Source organism: Sinohyriopsis cumingii, chromosome 15 (genome assembly GCF_028554795.1).
Source record: "Sinohyriopsis cumingii isolate HCF-2022 chromosome 15, ASM2855479v2, whole genome shotgun sequence".
Lineage (NCBI taxonomy): Eukaryota > Metazoa > Mollusca > Bivalvia > Unionida > Unionidae > Sinohyriopsis > Sinohyriopsis cumingii.
Window position 1 is genome coordinate 118,166,086 of NC_142975.1, and position 17,875 is coordinate 118,183,960.

Here is a 17,875-nt window from a genome sequence, read left to right on the forward strand (position 1 = left end):
GAAATATGAGCAAGATGACAGTGTTAAAGTATAGATCTTTTGGTGACAGGTTAGAAATTATAAATTGATGAATGAAATAACTAAGTTTGGTGGATTTTATATATCCTTAATGCTTTTAGTTTTTAATATGGGAGGGGGACAAACTACTGAGAGGGGATGGCATTAGTGAATATTGTAAAACAATTTCAGAAAGTTGGGTGTCAACTTATAAACATAGAAATATGTCTTAAGTAAATATTAGTCCAAAATGAAAGTGCGCAATAGACTTTGCATCAAGGATGGGCTTTTTATTGGATAAATATGGTAACAATTGTGCAACTTGAACTTTCATAAATGTGGTATATGTCTTGATTAGATTCACTTGTAAAATGAACTTTCCATTTTTTTGTTTACAGTCTGGAATGGAGTTCTTTTTATCAGACAAGGGCAGTACCAAGATGGTGTCTTCAAATTTACAGTCAACATTCCAGAAAATTTTCCACATGGGGAATGCCCAGTAAGATTTTTGAATATTTGTTATAAATAAACAGTGTAGTAACATTTGCAATGGAAATTTGATCACGGCCATGAATTGTTTTGTAGTTTTTGCTTAGCATGAAAATGACATGTCAGTGCTTCAAATGCTTATTAGACTTTTAGTTGCCAGTCTGACCTACTTAAAACTGTTCTTAGCCAAGTCAAATATTTTAGGTCACTAAGTTCTGAAGAATTAGCGAACCATAGATTAGGGGTCTAAAACTCAAACCACCCCAAGGGCCGCATGAGGGCATTTTCAATGGCCCAACAGCTGCACCACCTTTGTTATCTCTCATGACATAATGTGACACCAATCATTCTGCGGGCCACATGATACGGCTTAGCAAGCCACATGCGGCCCATAGGCCATGTGTTTGAGACCCCTGCCATAGATACTGAGAACAGAAATTCATGGTAGAATGTGACAAAAGTGTAGGTATTTTAATAAGTAACTGTAAGCATTTGATCAGTTTTAATTGTATAATATCCAGAACTGTCAGAGTTGTCAACAGTTCTTGTGTGCTTCATCTTCCAGGAAGCCTATGAAATGCCTTAATTGGAGTTATCTATACCATCTTTCTACATATTGCCCAACTTTATATTCACTTACCTTCATTTTCTTCTGATGATAGTTTCTATTAATAAATACTGAGCCTGATCTGAATTTATGATAGCTGACAGTTTTAATGGCAGCTGACTTTTATCTAAGCAGGTTATAGACCAGACTAGATAATGTGATGACCTTTCATGTGGTATCTGGCATCTGTTAGCAAAAGTTTGTTATCACAACTACTTGCCACCAAACTTAAGACACATTCATTCCAAGATCTAGCCTGTTCTGAATGTGTGTTCAGTATTTTACAGTACCTTGGGACATAAGACACTTCGAAATAAAAGTAAAATTCAGCACAAGAAGATGAAATATAAAACACAAATATGTTAAAATTCTGTAAAGTGTATATAAAATAACATGAAGATAACACATGTAAAATCCTTAAACATAAATAAAATTTGTCATATAAACTCCATTCCCTTCAAAAGTTCAACATTTTCTCAAGTCACTGTGGTACATCTTCACCTTCTTCAAGCAGTTTGTATCAGAGTACACCTGTCTCACTGGGTAAAAATTTAAATAGATGGTCATATTGACATGGGGATTTCACTTAAAGACTTCTTATGATGTCTAATTGGTCCTTGCTGCTGGTCTGACATCTCTTAGGCCATCATAGTGGCCATCTTGAAATAGTGTCATCTCTTACATCTCCCAAACAGATTGTCTTATTGAAATAGATTTTTCACATAAAAAAATTTCTTATGATTGGTCCTTAATAAGAATAGTGCCAATTTGACATCCAACATGGCTGCCATGGTGGCCATTTTGAAAATCCTGTTATCACAGCTCCTCCAGATAAAATGGTCATACTGACAATGAATTTTCATCAAAAGACTAATGATAATAATGGTGCTGATCTATCATCCAATATGGCCACCATGGCAGTCATTACGAAAGTCTTGTTATTGCTACTTTCAGTTTATCAGATTGGTACCATATCCACTTGGGTTGATTGCACAGGTGATGCATTAGACTGATCACTAGGCTCTGAGCCACACTTGTCATTTGTAAAGATGGCAGCTTTATGTAGGAACCAGCAGTCTTGCAATAAATAATGGATTTCACTGTCAATGAAATTATGCAGTTTTTAACGTAAAACATAGTGTACTTGTATTTGAAGGTATGGGGCCAGTTGGCTCATGAATGCAAGGACATGAGTTCATATGTGCTTATAAGTAAAGATGTGGTACCTTGCACATGCAACATAAGGAAGTGTGACAGATGCATTATTGTAACTTGATTTTTATGCCCTGCACATTGAAGTTTGGAGTTGACATAGCAATAGGTTCCATCTGTGTCTGACCATGCTTCACATTTCCGTGGTATACCTCCAAAACCATTCAGGCTATTTGTGTGATATTTGTTACACATATTAGCAGGCCAGATGTGCCCTTTGCTACATACAATTTGTCAGTTTTTTTAATTTTTTTAATTTGTTGTCGCTTTTGTCGTACTTTCTATTCATTTATTATCACATCTCATTTTCATGACAAAACTTCCAAAACCATTCAAGATATGACTTTGAAATTTAATACACTTACTAGAATAGTATCATTTGCTATTCATTAATCTAAAGTGTTTTTACATTTTTTTCACTTCATCTGTTCAGAAGTTTTTGGAGGAGAGTCCTAATTCAGTCAATATAACTTTATGAAATTTTATATACGAGACTTGTTGTCAAGGCATACATTTGTTATTAGAAATTCTTAAATTTCATTATTTTTCGTTGGTTTATTCCTGTCAGTTTGTCTATCCATCCATCATTCACATGGTGTTTTTGGAACAGACTTGAAAGCTGTATATTCACATGACACTGATATATATATATATAAAACATCTGTTTCAGAATCTTTAAGTTTTTTTAATCTGTTTGTTCATTTTTTCATTCTGTCCATCCATCCATTCGTTTGTTCATTTCTGGAGTAAAATCCTAAACTGTACCAGATATCTTTGAAACTTTAAGGACATAACCGTTTCATGATCAAGGTGTGTTTTTTGCTGCTGTGGAATTTTTCTATTAAAATGATAGACTCGTACTTTTGTTGTCTATCCACACATCACCATAAGCTTATTGCCAGTAATGAATATGACCCAGGTTAATCATGGGCAAACATGTTATGCCTGTTACTTCCCTGGTTACTTTTGTAAACATGAACTTCACTTGAGTTAAAAAGTGTTTTACTTTCAAAGGTGACTGCTTTTTAAAGTAAAAAATGTATAAAAACAAATGATTTGAAAATTATCCTCATATGACTATCGTCACTATTTTCTTACATGACCATTTGAAATCAAGACTTGTTTGCAGTATTTTTGGGCATTGACTAATAAAGTTTCTGAATCTAAAAAAAGAAACAGTTTAGTATTCCCATGAGTAGGGGAGGTGTTCATTTGCTCTGGGGTTTTTTTTGGAGGGGGGGTCACTCTGAATTCCTTCCCATGGCCAACCATGTTGGGTTGTACATCCGTAAACATTGTGCTTACAGTGCAGATTTCTGGAAGGGACATGTACTAAATAGACACTCCATAAGATATGCTATGTTTTGCTGTGGGGGAAACAATGTATACTTAAAATGGGTCAAGTAGGTATGCTATGAAGGGAATTGTGTCAGCCAAATTGAAAATGAAATCTGTCTCAAATCCTGCAGTCTCCTGACAGTTTGGCAGGAGGGGGATTTAGGTGTCACTGGCTCCTTGTTTTATATTTTCCAGAAAAGTACAAATACTTTAATAGGTTGGCAGTTGTTAAGAGATACAATATGTTATACTCAGTGTCCCAAGATTTGTTACTTGTTCTTCATAAAAAAATAGTCTTATTTCAACTGAGATACACTTGTAAGTAAATTTGATTGGTACAAATGTTCCTCTTCTGGTGATCTTTGGGATTCTGGGTCCACTTTTATATAAAAGTAACCTATGAGATAAAGAATAAAATTTTGTGTTAGGGTGAGTTATGTTACTTTTCACTTTCATAAATATGAAAGCTGTAATTTGTGAATATAAAGGTCAACAGAACATAAACTTATATCAGTCTATGTCAGATCTTGATTTTAATCTGATATACACAAGTTTATGAATGACACATCCAATGCAACTATGTAATGTAGTTGTTGTTGTTGTAGGGTTTAATGCCATTTTTCAGCACACGATAGGCTATACATGGCGGCCAGTATTAATGGTAGAGGAAGAACCCAGGAAATCCCTGGAAAGAACCACTGACCCTCAAGAATCTACTGGCAAGCTTTCTCACATATCCAGATTGGCCGAATCCGAGACTCGAACCCACGCAGACAGAGGTGAGTAGGCAGTGATCCGTAATGGAGAGCGCTTTAGACCACTTGGCCACTCTGGGCCCCCACTATGTAATGTAAATAATGTAAACTATTTTTAAAAGCTTTATTCCTTTCCATGCATTCTTGTCTGATGGATTGAGTTGCATATGCCTCATTGAATTTATGGCTACACCATTATTGCCAAAAAACCATTACAATATTTTGCTAAATATTTTCTGCTCATTTTTTCATTCTTTTTAATGCACCAAACCTTCCCTAAACTTGTCCAATTGTAGCTTTGTTACTTTGGCAAAAAAAACAACATATTTTGGTCCCAGTAAGACCATTCTAATGCTATTTCAGCTGCTTAGTGCTAACCACCTGTGTAACCCTGCCACAATTTTGGTTCCAACAGTATCCAGTTTATGAATGTTTACTGTACTTTTATTAACTGGTATGATTCATCTAAATTTAACACAATTTAATTCAAGGACCTTTCAAACTGCAGTGATCTCAGATTATGTTTTCCTTTCAGCGAGTAATATTTGAATTTCCAGTGTTCCATCCAGTTGTGGATCCCCATACAGGAGAACTAGATGTCAAAAGAGGCTTTCCAAAGTGGAGGTAACATTGCCCTCTCAACTATGACTATATAATATTTGTAAAGTGTTTTGGGTTGCCCTCTTGTTCATTTTGTCATAAAATCTGTAGTTTGAAGTTTAAAGGTATTCACAGTTCTAATGATCATCATTTCAAGAAGCATGTCAATGTTTTTATCAACAGGGAACATCAGGTGAAAACAGTATGAAATGGGAATCGATTCCTGTTGTGAATAGAATATGTATAAATAGGTAAACATTGAACTAAATGTAATAACATGTGTCAAAATCACAACATTTCATGTGTGGGATACTCTTTGGCGTATTAATAGGCAACACAGTAGAGCATTAGCATTTAGTGTAGAAAATCAAACCAGCCTTTTCCGGATTCCTATTGCCTTGTATTATGCATATAAGTAGTTTTGTTGTAGAGAACCCATGTCATCAGATCTGTGTGTATTTACAGCAGGCATTGAGACGAAAACCTTTTGATTTGCATATTGTTATTTTTTATTTTTTTGATCTGTTGAAATTCATTAATTATCTCCCTTTACGATTGGCCATTGCCTTTCATTTCATACTGGCTTATTTCTAGTTTTGTTCTTCACTTAAAATGAAAGTATGCCAGTTTACATTGTCTTATAAATCTAAAGTTTCTGTCTGTAACTACATCAAGGCAAGTAGGCAGATATTATTAGCGATCCACTCAATGTGGTCAGTGAGGCCTGTAGTAACCAATGTCAGCCCATTGGTCATTCCATCTATCAGTCATCTTTCTCTCTGTAAACATGTGGTTTTCACAAATAATTTTACTGAGAATTGTTGGATTTAACCAGATTTTCTATGCAGCTTTATGCTGAAGAAACTTCAAAAAAGTTTGATTTTCGGACTTCTTTGTCATCCAGTAAGGGACCTTGTTACCCATTTGCCTGCCTTTAGTTTTCAAAGCCTTTATATTGATGAGACCTGATGAATTTGATGTGTAGTGTTCTTGGATATCTTTAAACAAGAATTGTTGCTCCTAATTGTCCATCTTGTTTCTTTAATATTCCTTTACCAAAGATCACTGGATTTCCTCTCAGGATGTATACTGATAAGAACTTGAAGTAGTTTAACTTTAATATTCCACAGTGTAATTTATAAGAGCTATGATTCTGATTGTATTCCCTCCTGACAACCTCCTAACATGGAGATCTGTTGTGTAACTTTAGTAATGGATTTCAACAATATTACTTATGTACATTTATAATGATGAAACCTTAAGTAATTCAGTTTATGCCATTTCCTGTAATCATTTATAATGTTGAGACCTTGAAGTAATTCATTTTACATAATTTCCTGTCATCATTAATAATTCATATTTGATAATGATTTTCTTACTTTTCAATCACATACACAAGCAATATCAAGAAAGCTATACTGAAGCTTTCGTCCTTATGCCAAGCACTTGATCAGCAGACTGATTTAATCTCTACTGACTGTTAACATCATTCGATGGAATGGTAAGCAATGTCAGCGGGTTGTCCCAGATATGCAGCAGGTTGTAGCAGCCCCTGTCCCTGTTCAGCGTTGGTTTGTGCACATGGATGTAGATCAATTCTTTAACCCCCTTGTTCAAACCAGGCTTGTTCTCAATCTAGCATTTTTACTGAGTTCCAGGTTACAGTAGGGCATGGGCAAATATTGTGGACATGCCGTGATACTTCAGATGAGCTTGAACTTGGTCTTCTCTCTTCATTAAACCTCACTATCAATGTCCTTTCTGTTCCCCCAACATAGCCATGATGGCATTGATGTTCATCCTGTCCTTCACACTTAATGTGTTAGATAGGTCCACTAACATCTGTCTTAGAGTCTGATACATTTTAAAACACACATTAATATTGTGTTGTTGGAAAATGTGCTTCAGGCATTCATAAGTCCCTTTTATATATGGTGGGATGACGTTACCTTTCAAAACTTTTCTCTCAGTTGGGGACCGCTTCGGTGGCCTAGTGGTTAGAGCATCCGCCTTGGATGCGGGAGGTCATGGGTTTGATCCCCGGCCGAGTCATACCAAACACTTACAGAAATGGTACTAACAGCTGCCTCGCTTGGCGCTCAGCATTAAGAGGTTAGTGTTAGGATTGGTCGGCCTGGTGTCAGTATGATGTGACTGGGTGGGACATCATGCTACATGTCTGCGCAATGATGCCCCAGTGCTAGACATCACTATAAACTGCCACACTGCAGACATGGTAGCAATAAGACTGAAAAATTGTTAAAGCTACGTTAAAAATCCAGATCACACGCACACACATTCTCCCAATTGGTCTACTCTCCCCGGTATTGTCATTAGGATTAGACACCCATTCCGGATAATGACACCTCTTGATTGCAGCATTGACGTGATCTAGTTCTTGATTTAAATCTTTTGGGTCAGATGTAATGACTATGATGTGTGATGTAATGTTCTGACCAACCCAAGTTTGTGATCTAATGGATGGTATGAGTCAAAATCAAGGTACTGGTCGGTGTGTGTAGGTTTGCGATAAACCATAATTTTCATTGTGCTGTCAATGTTTCTGACGTTATTGTCCAAAAAGAATATTCTGCCTTTTCTTTCCTTTTCAATGGCGAATTTAATATACCGGATTAATGGTATTAATGTTGTCTGTAAATTCTGTTACATATTCTAACTTCTGCTTAGTATGTGTGTGTCATCCACATCTGTACCACGAACACAGGGGATGTGGAGCCAAGAACTAAACAAAGAACTAGAACATGTCAATGCTGCCTTCAAGAGGCGTCATTTTCCGGAATGGGCGATTAAGAAGGTTTCCAACAGGATGAATGCTAGTCCTAACGACAATACCGGGAAAAGTAGACCAGCTAGGAGAATAGTTTTGAAAGGTAACATCATCCTACCTGTATGTAAAAGGGACTTCTGAATGCCTGAAGTTCGTTTTCCAATGACACAATATTAATGTGATCTTAGTTCACCCAAAGGATAAGTCTGATAAGAAAGATATTTTTGGACCTATCTATCACCTTAAATGTGAAGGGCAGGGTGAATGTCAGTGCCATCACGACTATATTGGGTAAATGGAAAGGACATTGAAAGCAATGTTTAATGAACATATAAGACCAAATTCAAGCTCATCTGAAGTACACGTATCACTGCAAATACACTGTGTTTGTCCTGGCCATACTGTAACTTGGAACTCAGGAAAAATCTTAGATCAAGAATAAGCCTGGTTTTAGTGGGGGGTTAAAGAATCAATCAACATGCATGTGCACAAATCGTCGCTGAACAGGGCGGGGGCCATTACAACCTGCTTCATATCTGGGACAACCTGTTAACATTGCTCACCACTCAATTGAGTGATGTTAACAGTCAGTAAGGATTAAATCAGTCTGATGATGGCATGAGTGATGTTAACAGTCAGTAAGGATTAAATCAGTCTGATGATGGCATGAGTGATGTTAACAGTCAGTAAGGATTAAATCAGTCTGATGATGGCATGAGTGATGTTAACAGTCAGTAAGGATTAAATCAGTCTGATGATGGCATGAGTGATGTTAACAGTCAGTAAGGATTAAATCAGTCTGATGATGGCATGAGTGATGTTAACAGTCAGTAAGGATTAAATCAGTCTGATGATGAAGTCCCTGGCATGAGAATGAAAGCTCCAGGTTAACTTTCTCTTTCGCAAATATGAATAATAGCTCTACATGGTCAGTTAAGTTTTCACCAAGTATCATTTATAATGATGAGACTTTGAAGTAATTTGATTTATACCATATCCTTTCATCATTTATAATGATGAGACTTTGAAGTAATTTGATTTATACCATTTCCTTTCATCATTTATAATGATGAGACTTTGAAGTAATTTGATTTATACCATTTCCTTTCATCATTTATAATGATGAGACTTTGAAGTAATTTGATTTATACCATTTTCTTTCATCATTTATAATGATGAGACCTTGAAGTAATTTGATTTATACCATTTCTTGTCATCATTTATAATGACGAGACCTTGAAGTAATTTGATTTATACCATTTTTTTTCATCATTTATAATGACGAGACCTTGAAGTAATTTGATTTATACCATTTTCTTTCATCATTTATAATGACGAGACCTTGAAGTAATTTGATTTATACCATTTTCTTTCATCATTTATAATGACGAGACCTTGAAGTAATTTGATTTATACCATTTTCTTTCATCATTTATAATGAAGAGACCTTGAAGTAATTTGATCTATACCATTTCCTTTCATCATTTATAATGATGAAACCTTGAAGCAATTTGATTTCTGCCATTTCCCTTTATCATTTAAAATGATGAGACCTTGAAGTAATTTGATTTCTGCCATTTCCCTTCATCATTTAAAATGATGAGACCTTGAAGTAATTTGATTTATACCATTTTCTGTCATTAATTATAATGATGAGACCTTGAAGTAATTTGATTTATACCATTTTCTTTCATCATTTATAATGACGAGACCTTGAAGTAATTTGATTTATACCATTTTCTTTCATCATTTATAATGATGAGACCTTGAAGTAATTTGAGCTATACCATTTCCTTTCATCATTTATAATGATGAAACCTTGAAGCAGTTTGATTTCTGCCATTTCCCTTCATCATTTAAAATGATGAGACCTTGAAGTAATTTGATTTATACCATTTTCTTTCATCATTTATAATGACGAGACCTTGAAGTAATTTGAGCTATACCATTTCCTTTCATCATTTATAATGATGAAACCTTGAAGCAATTTGATTTCTGCCATTTCCCTTTATCATTTAAAATGATGAGACCTTGAAGTAATTTGATTTCTGCCATTTCCCTTCATCATTTAAAATGATGAGACCTTGAAGTAATTTGATTTATACCATTTTCTGTCATTAATTATAATGATGAGACCTTGAAGTAATTTGATTTATACCATTTTCTTTCATCATTTATAATGACGAGACCTTGAAGTAATTTGATTTATACCATTTTCTTTCATCATTTATAATGATGAGACCTTGAAGTAATTTGAGCTATACCATTTCCTTTCATCATTTATAATGATGAAACCTTGAAGCAGTTTGATTTCTGCCATTTCCCTTCATCATTTAAAATGATGAGACCTTGAAGTAATTTGATTTATACCATTTTCTTTCATCATTTATAATGACGAGACCTTGAAGTAATTTGAGCTATACCATTTCCTTTCATCATTTATAATGATGAAACCTTGAAGCAATTTGATTTCTGCCATTTCCCTTCATCATTTAAAATGATGAGACCTTGAAGTAATTTGATTTATACCATTTTCTGTCATTAATTATAATGATGAGACCTTGAAGTAATTTGATTTATACCATTTTCTTTCATCATTTATAATGACGAGACCTTGAAGTAATTTGATTTATACCTTTTTCTTTCATCATTTATAATGACGAGACCTTGAAGTAATTTGAGCTATACCATTTCCTTTCATCATTTATAATGATGAAACCTTGAAGCAATTTGATTTCTGCCATTTCCCTTCATCATTTAAAATGATGAGACCTTGAAGTAATTTGATTTATACCATTTTCTGTCATTAATTATAATGATGAGACCTTGAAGTAATTTGATTTATACCATTTTCTTTCATCATTTATAATGACGAGACCTTAAAGTAATTTGATTTATACCATTTTCTTTCATCATTTATAATGACGAGACCTTGAAGTAATTTGAGCTATACCATTTCCTTTCATCATTTATAATGATGAAACCTTGAAGCAATTTGATTTCTGCCATTTCCCTTCATCATTTAAAATGATGAGACCTTGAAGTAATGATTTATACCATTTTCTGTCATTAATTATAATGATGAGACCTTGAAGTAATTTGATTTATACCATTTTCTTTCATCATTTATAATGACGAGACCTTGAAGTAATTTGATTTATACCATTTTCTTTCATCATTTATAATGACGAGACCTTGAAGTAATTTGATTTATACCATTTTCTTTCATCATTTATGATGACGAGACCTTGAAGTAATTTGATTTATACCATTTTCTTTCATCATTTATAATGACGAGACCTTGAAGTAATTTGATTTATACCATTTCCTTTCATCATTTATAATGACGAGACCTTGAAGTAATTTGATTTATACCATTTTCTTTCATCATTTATAATGATGAGACCTTGAAGTAATTTGATTTATACCATTTACTGTCATCATTTATAATGATCAGACTTTGAAGTAATTTGATTTTTACAATTTCCTATCTTAAAATTGTAATGATGAAACCTTGAAGTAATTTGATTTCTGCCATTTCCCTTCATCATTTAAAATGATGAAACCTTGAAGTAATTTGTTTTTACCATTTCTTGTCATCATTTATAATGATGAGACCTTGAAGTAATTTGGTTTATACCATTTCCTGTCATCATTTACAATGATGAAACCTTGAAGTAATTTGATTTCTGCCATTTCCCTTCATCATTTAAAATGATGAAACCTTGAAGTAATTTGTTTTTACCATTTCTTGTCATCATTTATAATGATGAGACCTTTAAGTAATTTGGTTTATACCGTTTCCTGTCATCAATTATAATGATGAAACCTTGAAGTAATTTGATCTATACCATTTCCTTTCATCATTTATAATGATGAAACCTTGAAGCAATTTGATTTCTGCCATTTCCCTTCATCATTTAAAATGATGAGACCTTGAAGTAATTTGATTTATACCATTTTCTGTCATTAATTATAATGACGAGACCTTGCAGTAATTTGAATTATACCATTTTCTTTCATCATTTATAATGATGAGACCTTGAAGTAATTTGATTTATACCATTTACTGTCATCATTTATAATGATGAGACTTTGAAGTAATTTGATTTATACAATTTCCTATCTTAAAATTGTGTCTTGTCAGGACATTTTTATGGAATGATTAATTTGCATGAAATAAAATCCTATAATATTTTAATTTTAAAAGATTTATTTACATATTCAAAACCTCTCTGGTTGGCATCCACTGGACCTATCAGTTTCATGTGTTTGACTACCCAGAGCAGCATAATGTGCAATAGCCCAAGACTCAAATTATCTTGAATTCATAAATAATTTTAAAGCTTGGTGTATCATGGATATAATTATTTGGTTTGTTTTAAGATCTATTCATTTTTTCACACATCATTCTTTCTAATATTTTCTTTTCATCCAAAGTTGTTTTGGTGTTAAAGATTGTCATGTTTATGAAATTCCAGGCCAAAAGTGCATGAAATATGTCAAGTTCTTCTCTACACACGAAGAATATTTTACAAAATAGATACAAAGTCTCCACTGAATGAAGAGGCAGCACAGTTGTAAGTATTTCTTTATAGATATTGACCCAAATTGAATAATGGATGATGGCTTGGAAAAATCTTTTCCCTTCAAAATGAATTCTTCTTTGCTATTTAACAGGAAATAGTATAGAATATATTTAGAATTTTGCAGAATGTTGGATTATTGGATTATAGAATAAAACATGTTCTTACTAAAATTGGATTGGAGTTGTTCCACACTAGCATATTCTACTTCTGTAAAAGCAAGAGTGAAAAATATTTTTAGATCTTTCATTATTCATTATTCTTGATGGAAACTCAACTATACAAGCAGGTAACCAAATTTGAAATTACCTCCAAATGTTTGCTGTAATGAGATAACCTTCCTGCCTTATCTTTAAAGAATTGTTTATCTTAATTTTTACTTAACTGACCAGGTAAGATCAGGTTGAAAGATCAGCTGATTCTGTGAACATGTTATCAATAGCAGTTTGGTCACACCTCAGTTAAAATGTTTTAGATCTACCTACATGATAAATTTTCACAACCTTTAGAAGAAATTCCAGCACAAGGAACACAATTCAGCCTTCCCCAAGTATTATAAAAATCAAAATAATTCTCTGTTTGCTTTCTCATTTTCTTTTAATATACAAACAAACTTTAGTCCATAGTGAGAGAAGATGGTATACAAAATGGCTGATGCACTAAACAAAATAATCATTATAATTTGTCAAAGGTTTTTAACACATTGCCATTTAAGCTTGTTTTTGAAAAAAACTTGAATAAGATGTTTTAAATTCTTGTGCGTGCTGTGTATGCTTTTCTTTTTTTAATAACTGTATTATATACACTGATATACATGTTATACTGCTGTAAAGTTTATTTCATCTATTTGCATTTTACAGATATGAACAGGATATGGAGCAGTTCAAAAAGAAAGTTACAGAGACGGTACAAAAGAGTAAAGATCTACTTTACAGAGATGATAAATCCCAGGATCCACATGCAATAATGTAAAGTATTGAATTGAATTCTTTTGCATTTATATATTATTGTTTCTTTATATTTACTTTCTTTGCCTTAAAAAAGATGTATTTTGACCACAAGAGTAGTTTCAGCCAAACTAGGTACAGCATACTGGCACGGAAGCCTTTCAGATTTGCCCAAATGATTGCTGATCTGCCGTCAAATATGGTTGCCATTACTGAAAATATAAAAACCTTTAAACGGCTTATTCTATAAACACCATGTAATAGAATTTAATCAAATTCAGCAGGAAACAGTGTGTCATGCAGTTCTTTGAATATTGGACTGATGATGCTGTGTGAAGTATGGATGATGAAAAAAATAGAGAAAACTTGAAATATTGGCTTTCATAATGTGTGCAGGTAACTGCATTGGTAGAAAATTGATACTGAGCCAAATTACTTAGAAAATTGCTCTTACATTTGTCTGTTGAGTGTATGTCAATCAGGTGAGAGATCTCAACTCCACTTGAATCTTTTTTTAACATTAGTGTTACTGAGTGCATTATTCTCTGTGTTGTTGTCTATTACTCTTGCATGCTCAAACACACATAGAGTAAAACCAGTGTTGAGAGACTGCACCTTCATGTACCACAAAATAAACTCTCAAGGCAGGTGATCTCACCGTTAAAGAAGGAAAAACGATAACCAAAATCACTGTACATATATTCTATTATTTATGTGTTTGTGTTAAAATATTTTATTTATTCATCTGAAAACAAATTTATATAGCAATAAAGATATACATGTATCATTAAACATTGATCCCATTTATATTTGTAGATCAGACTTATGTGTAATAGAATGTTAAATTGTTTCTGATTTACTCCTTGTTTGTTAGAACACACAGAATTTGTTTTACTGACATTTAAATTGCTAACTTGTGAATGGTCTCCTCTTTTTTGCTTCTTTCAATTACATTAATTCTTTCCTCCAGTGTTAGAATTTGTCTCTTGTTAGTTGGAGGTTCTGCCATTGTTACAGGTGTTAACTTTATTGTGTCAGTTGTAATAATGACAGTAATTAAATCACCATGAAACAGAATCGTTTATTCAGAGACAAAAGTCAGTGGCTTAATTCACAAATAGCATAAAGAGATTAACTCTATAAACAAAGCATGTAACTGGTGACACCGACTTAAATAGATGACAAATTTTTTTCGAGTTGTAAGTTGTGGGGCACCATTTAAATCATTCAAAAATTACATGTCAGAAAATGCACTTCTAATGAAACTTTATTTTAAAAAATATAAAACTGTGTACTTGAGATAAAACTCTTTAATCCACTGCAGCAGCATCTCATCAATGCAACCCTTCTCCTGCACATGTATGATCAATTCTTTCGGTGCATGAAATTTTTTTCAGCTTTCTCATACCATGAAAAATTGTTGAGACGACACATAACCTGAAGTGGAAACTGCAAGGACTAAAGTCAGATTTTTCAAATCTGCACCAGTCTAATTCTCATACTTTTGACCCCCATCTTATCGTCAGTTCATCCAGGAATGTGATCAAAGTACACTAGAATTTCATTCATGTTAATTATCATATTGTTGGTGAAATCATTTGCTTCTGGCCTTCACAAATTCATCATTTTTTTCTTCTCCAAATCTTCTGGGTGATGCTGGGTCATTGATGTCCATGCATGAAGCACAATATTGTGTCACTTTAAAAATTGTTCCATTGTTTCAATTTATTTTCAAAATTACCATGAATACCAGTGAAAAGGAACCAAAGTTAGCTTTCATTTCTCTGCCATCTTTTTAAAAAAAATTGGCACACTTAAAAGAATCCATAGTTGGTTTCCAATGTTGGATTGCTTTACAATAAAATAACCTTTGTATTTATATCCTTTAAAAATAAAAAACGGCTTCAGAGTATCCAAAGTCGGCTTCCGAGGTTGGCTTGCTTTGTAATAAAAATAACCTTTGTCTTTGATGTCCTGTCAGTAAGTTCAAAGAAGGAGTTTACTGCTCGCTGCCAGTTGTATTTATTCACCATCCAGGCTTTTTTATATGCTTGGCATCTGTAGTAATAATTAATACAAAGGAGCATTGATGTCTGCGGGTAAATAGTAATGATGCTTTTGTAACCTGTGCTGACGAAAAGATTGTCACTTGCACACACCTGAATGTGTTTTCAAATAATGATTTTTAGTTGCAAGATACTCTCATATAGTAGACCTGGATATAATTCAGTCTTGGTTATTTTGCACCAAACAGTGTCATGTGTGAATGGCAGCTGTCTTCAATACACTGGTTGAATATTTCCCTCTCGTTTGTGAAATCATCTGCTTCTCATGTGGCCTGCACAAATTCATCACATGATTTTATTTTCTCCAAATATGCTGGGTGACACTGGGTCATGAACATACATTGTTTCAATTTATTTTCAAAATTCCGGTGAAAAGAAACCAAAGTTTATATCCATATCTCGGCCATCTTTGAATATTCACTAAAAAAAATAATCAGCACACTTAAAAGAATCCATAGTCGGCCTCCAGTGTCGGCTTGCTTTGCAATAAAATAACCTTTGTATTTATATCCTTTAAAAATAAAAAGTCACCAAAATAGGCTTCTGAGGTCAGCTTGGTTTGTAATAAAAAATAACCTTTGCCTGTTGATGTCCTATCAGTAAGTTCAAAGAAGGAGTTTACTGCTTGCTGACAGTTGTGTTTATTCACCACCCAGACTTTTATGTGCTTGGCATCTGTGTTAATAATTAATACAAAGAAGCATTGATGTCTGCAGGTCAATAGTAATAATCCTTTGTAACCCATGCTGGCGAAAAGATTGTCACTTACACTCAAGTGAATGTGTTTTCAAATAATGATTTTTATTTGCAAGATACTGTCATACAGTAGACCTGGTTATAATTCTTTCTTGATGATTTTGCATGAATGACAGTTGTCTAAAAGATATCAGTTGATTATTTCCCTCTTGTTTGCGATTTTGTTGGATCCAGTTTTCAGTTAGACAACATATTCAAACCCTTGAGCACAACCAAACACAATTTGTTTCTCAATGTTCATGTCAGTGAACAACGTGGCATGTGTTATCAGACATAAGTGATACATGATACAGTGTGGAACCCTACACTACATATACAGATCTCATGGACATATTTTATTCTTTAATAATCATGTTGAAAGAAAAGGAATAAATTATAGCAATACAAGGCTAGTTTCTTTCTTTTTATTATCAAATAAGCGTTTTGTTTATCTATTTTATTGCAATATGCATTTGGAGGAAAGCACAGATGCAATACAAATTTATTTCATTTCTTAAGTCTTGGGACATATGACCTAGGTGAAATGTTTGACCATAAGTTCAGGGACAGGAAATTTTTTTAATTTTTTTTTCGTGTCCCACTATAAACAGTAAATATGATAATAGAGGGATGCCCATTTCTCATTTTGGAAGTAATGGTAGCTCAATTGGTAGAACACTGGGCATGTAAGCTGAAGGTTGCAGGTTCGATATCTGCACAAACCCATCATGGGTCAGCTGGCTTGGTTTGACCTTGAGAAAGGCAGTTAGCAGTAATTTCCTCTTCATGATGTAGCCATTAATGTGTTGAAGGTTCATAATAAAAACCAACTTCCCATTTCTTATTTATAAAATTTGAATTGTTCTTTTGCTTGTTAGATGTGTAACTGACATTGACGGTACTCCTATTGGTTGTAGTTCATAGAGCAGGGACATGCTGAATAATGTTGATTGATATATTTAAACTGTTAATTGCAGATTCAGTCCCTGGGATCCAGAAGTTCATGAAGAGGCCAGGAGACAGATGTTGAATTCAAAGGTAAAATCTGCAGGTAAACATGGGGTTATCACAAGTCATTGTTCACATAAAGAACCCCTTGAACAGTAAGACTTTCTTTAACCCACTATGAATCTGGAAAGGGTTTATAGTGTTACCCTTGTCTCTTTGTTGGTCCATCTATACATCCAATTGAGTTTGTGGGTATGTGGGAAAGCCTGCCAGTAGCTTCTCGTGGGTCACTGGTTCTTCCCTTTGTTTTCCAGGGTTCTTCCTTCACCAGTTATACTGGCCACCATGTATAGCCTATCTTATGCTGAAAAGTGGCGTTAAACCCTAGAACAACAACAATAACAACAACAACAAATTAAGTTTTGTGTAAATAAATTGTATGGTAAATAAGAAGCTGATCAGTTTTAGAGTCCAATAGTCAAAGGTACAGTCAACGGGACTTAAAGAAAATAAATGGTTTCTGAATAACAACATTAGTATCACAGGTTTGGACCACAAATGTGAATGGATTGTACTTGGGGACGAGGAGGAAACCTGCAATTTGAAGGTTTAGAAAATCCAAGGTCAAGATCAGTGACTGAGGTTTCCAGACAATAACATATTAAGATCTGCCTCACAAAATTGAACCAAACTTTGTGGATGACTTGCAGTTGGAGTAGAGTTGAATGGGAGTAATGGTGTGTGGTCCTGAACAAAACTCACTGTGCAGAAACCATTATCTTTCAAACTCCAGATTTGTATACCCTG

At 33.8% G+C, this 17,875-nt stretch overlaps 1 protein-coding gene across 7 annotated transcripts in view; it reads left to right on the forward strand.

Annotated features, from left to right (window-relative positions):
- Positions 1 to 17,875, forward strand: part of LOC149782567 (AKT-interacting protein-like) — a 90,336-nt gene that overhangs the window by 62,087 nt on the left and 10,374 nt on the right. For 6 of the 7 annotated variants that reach the window (XM_089934025.1, XM_089934023.1, XM_089934024.1 and 3 more), the window contains 5 exons: positions 396 to 496; positions 4,934 to 5,022; positions 12,268 to 12,366; positions 13,233 to 13,340; positions 17,098 to 17,158. In XM_089934025.1, coding sequence (XP_089790151.1) covers positions 396 to 496; positions 4,934 to 5,022; positions 12,268 to 12,366; positions 13,233 to 13,340; positions 17,098 to 17,158 — 458 coding nt within the window. Of the gene's footprint in view, positions 1 to 395; positions 497 to 4,933; positions 5,023 to 12,267; positions 12,367 to 13,232; positions 13,341 to 17,097; positions 17,172 to 17,875 lie in introns of all 7 variants that reach the window. The other variant, XM_089934021.1, reaches the window with a different exon arrangement.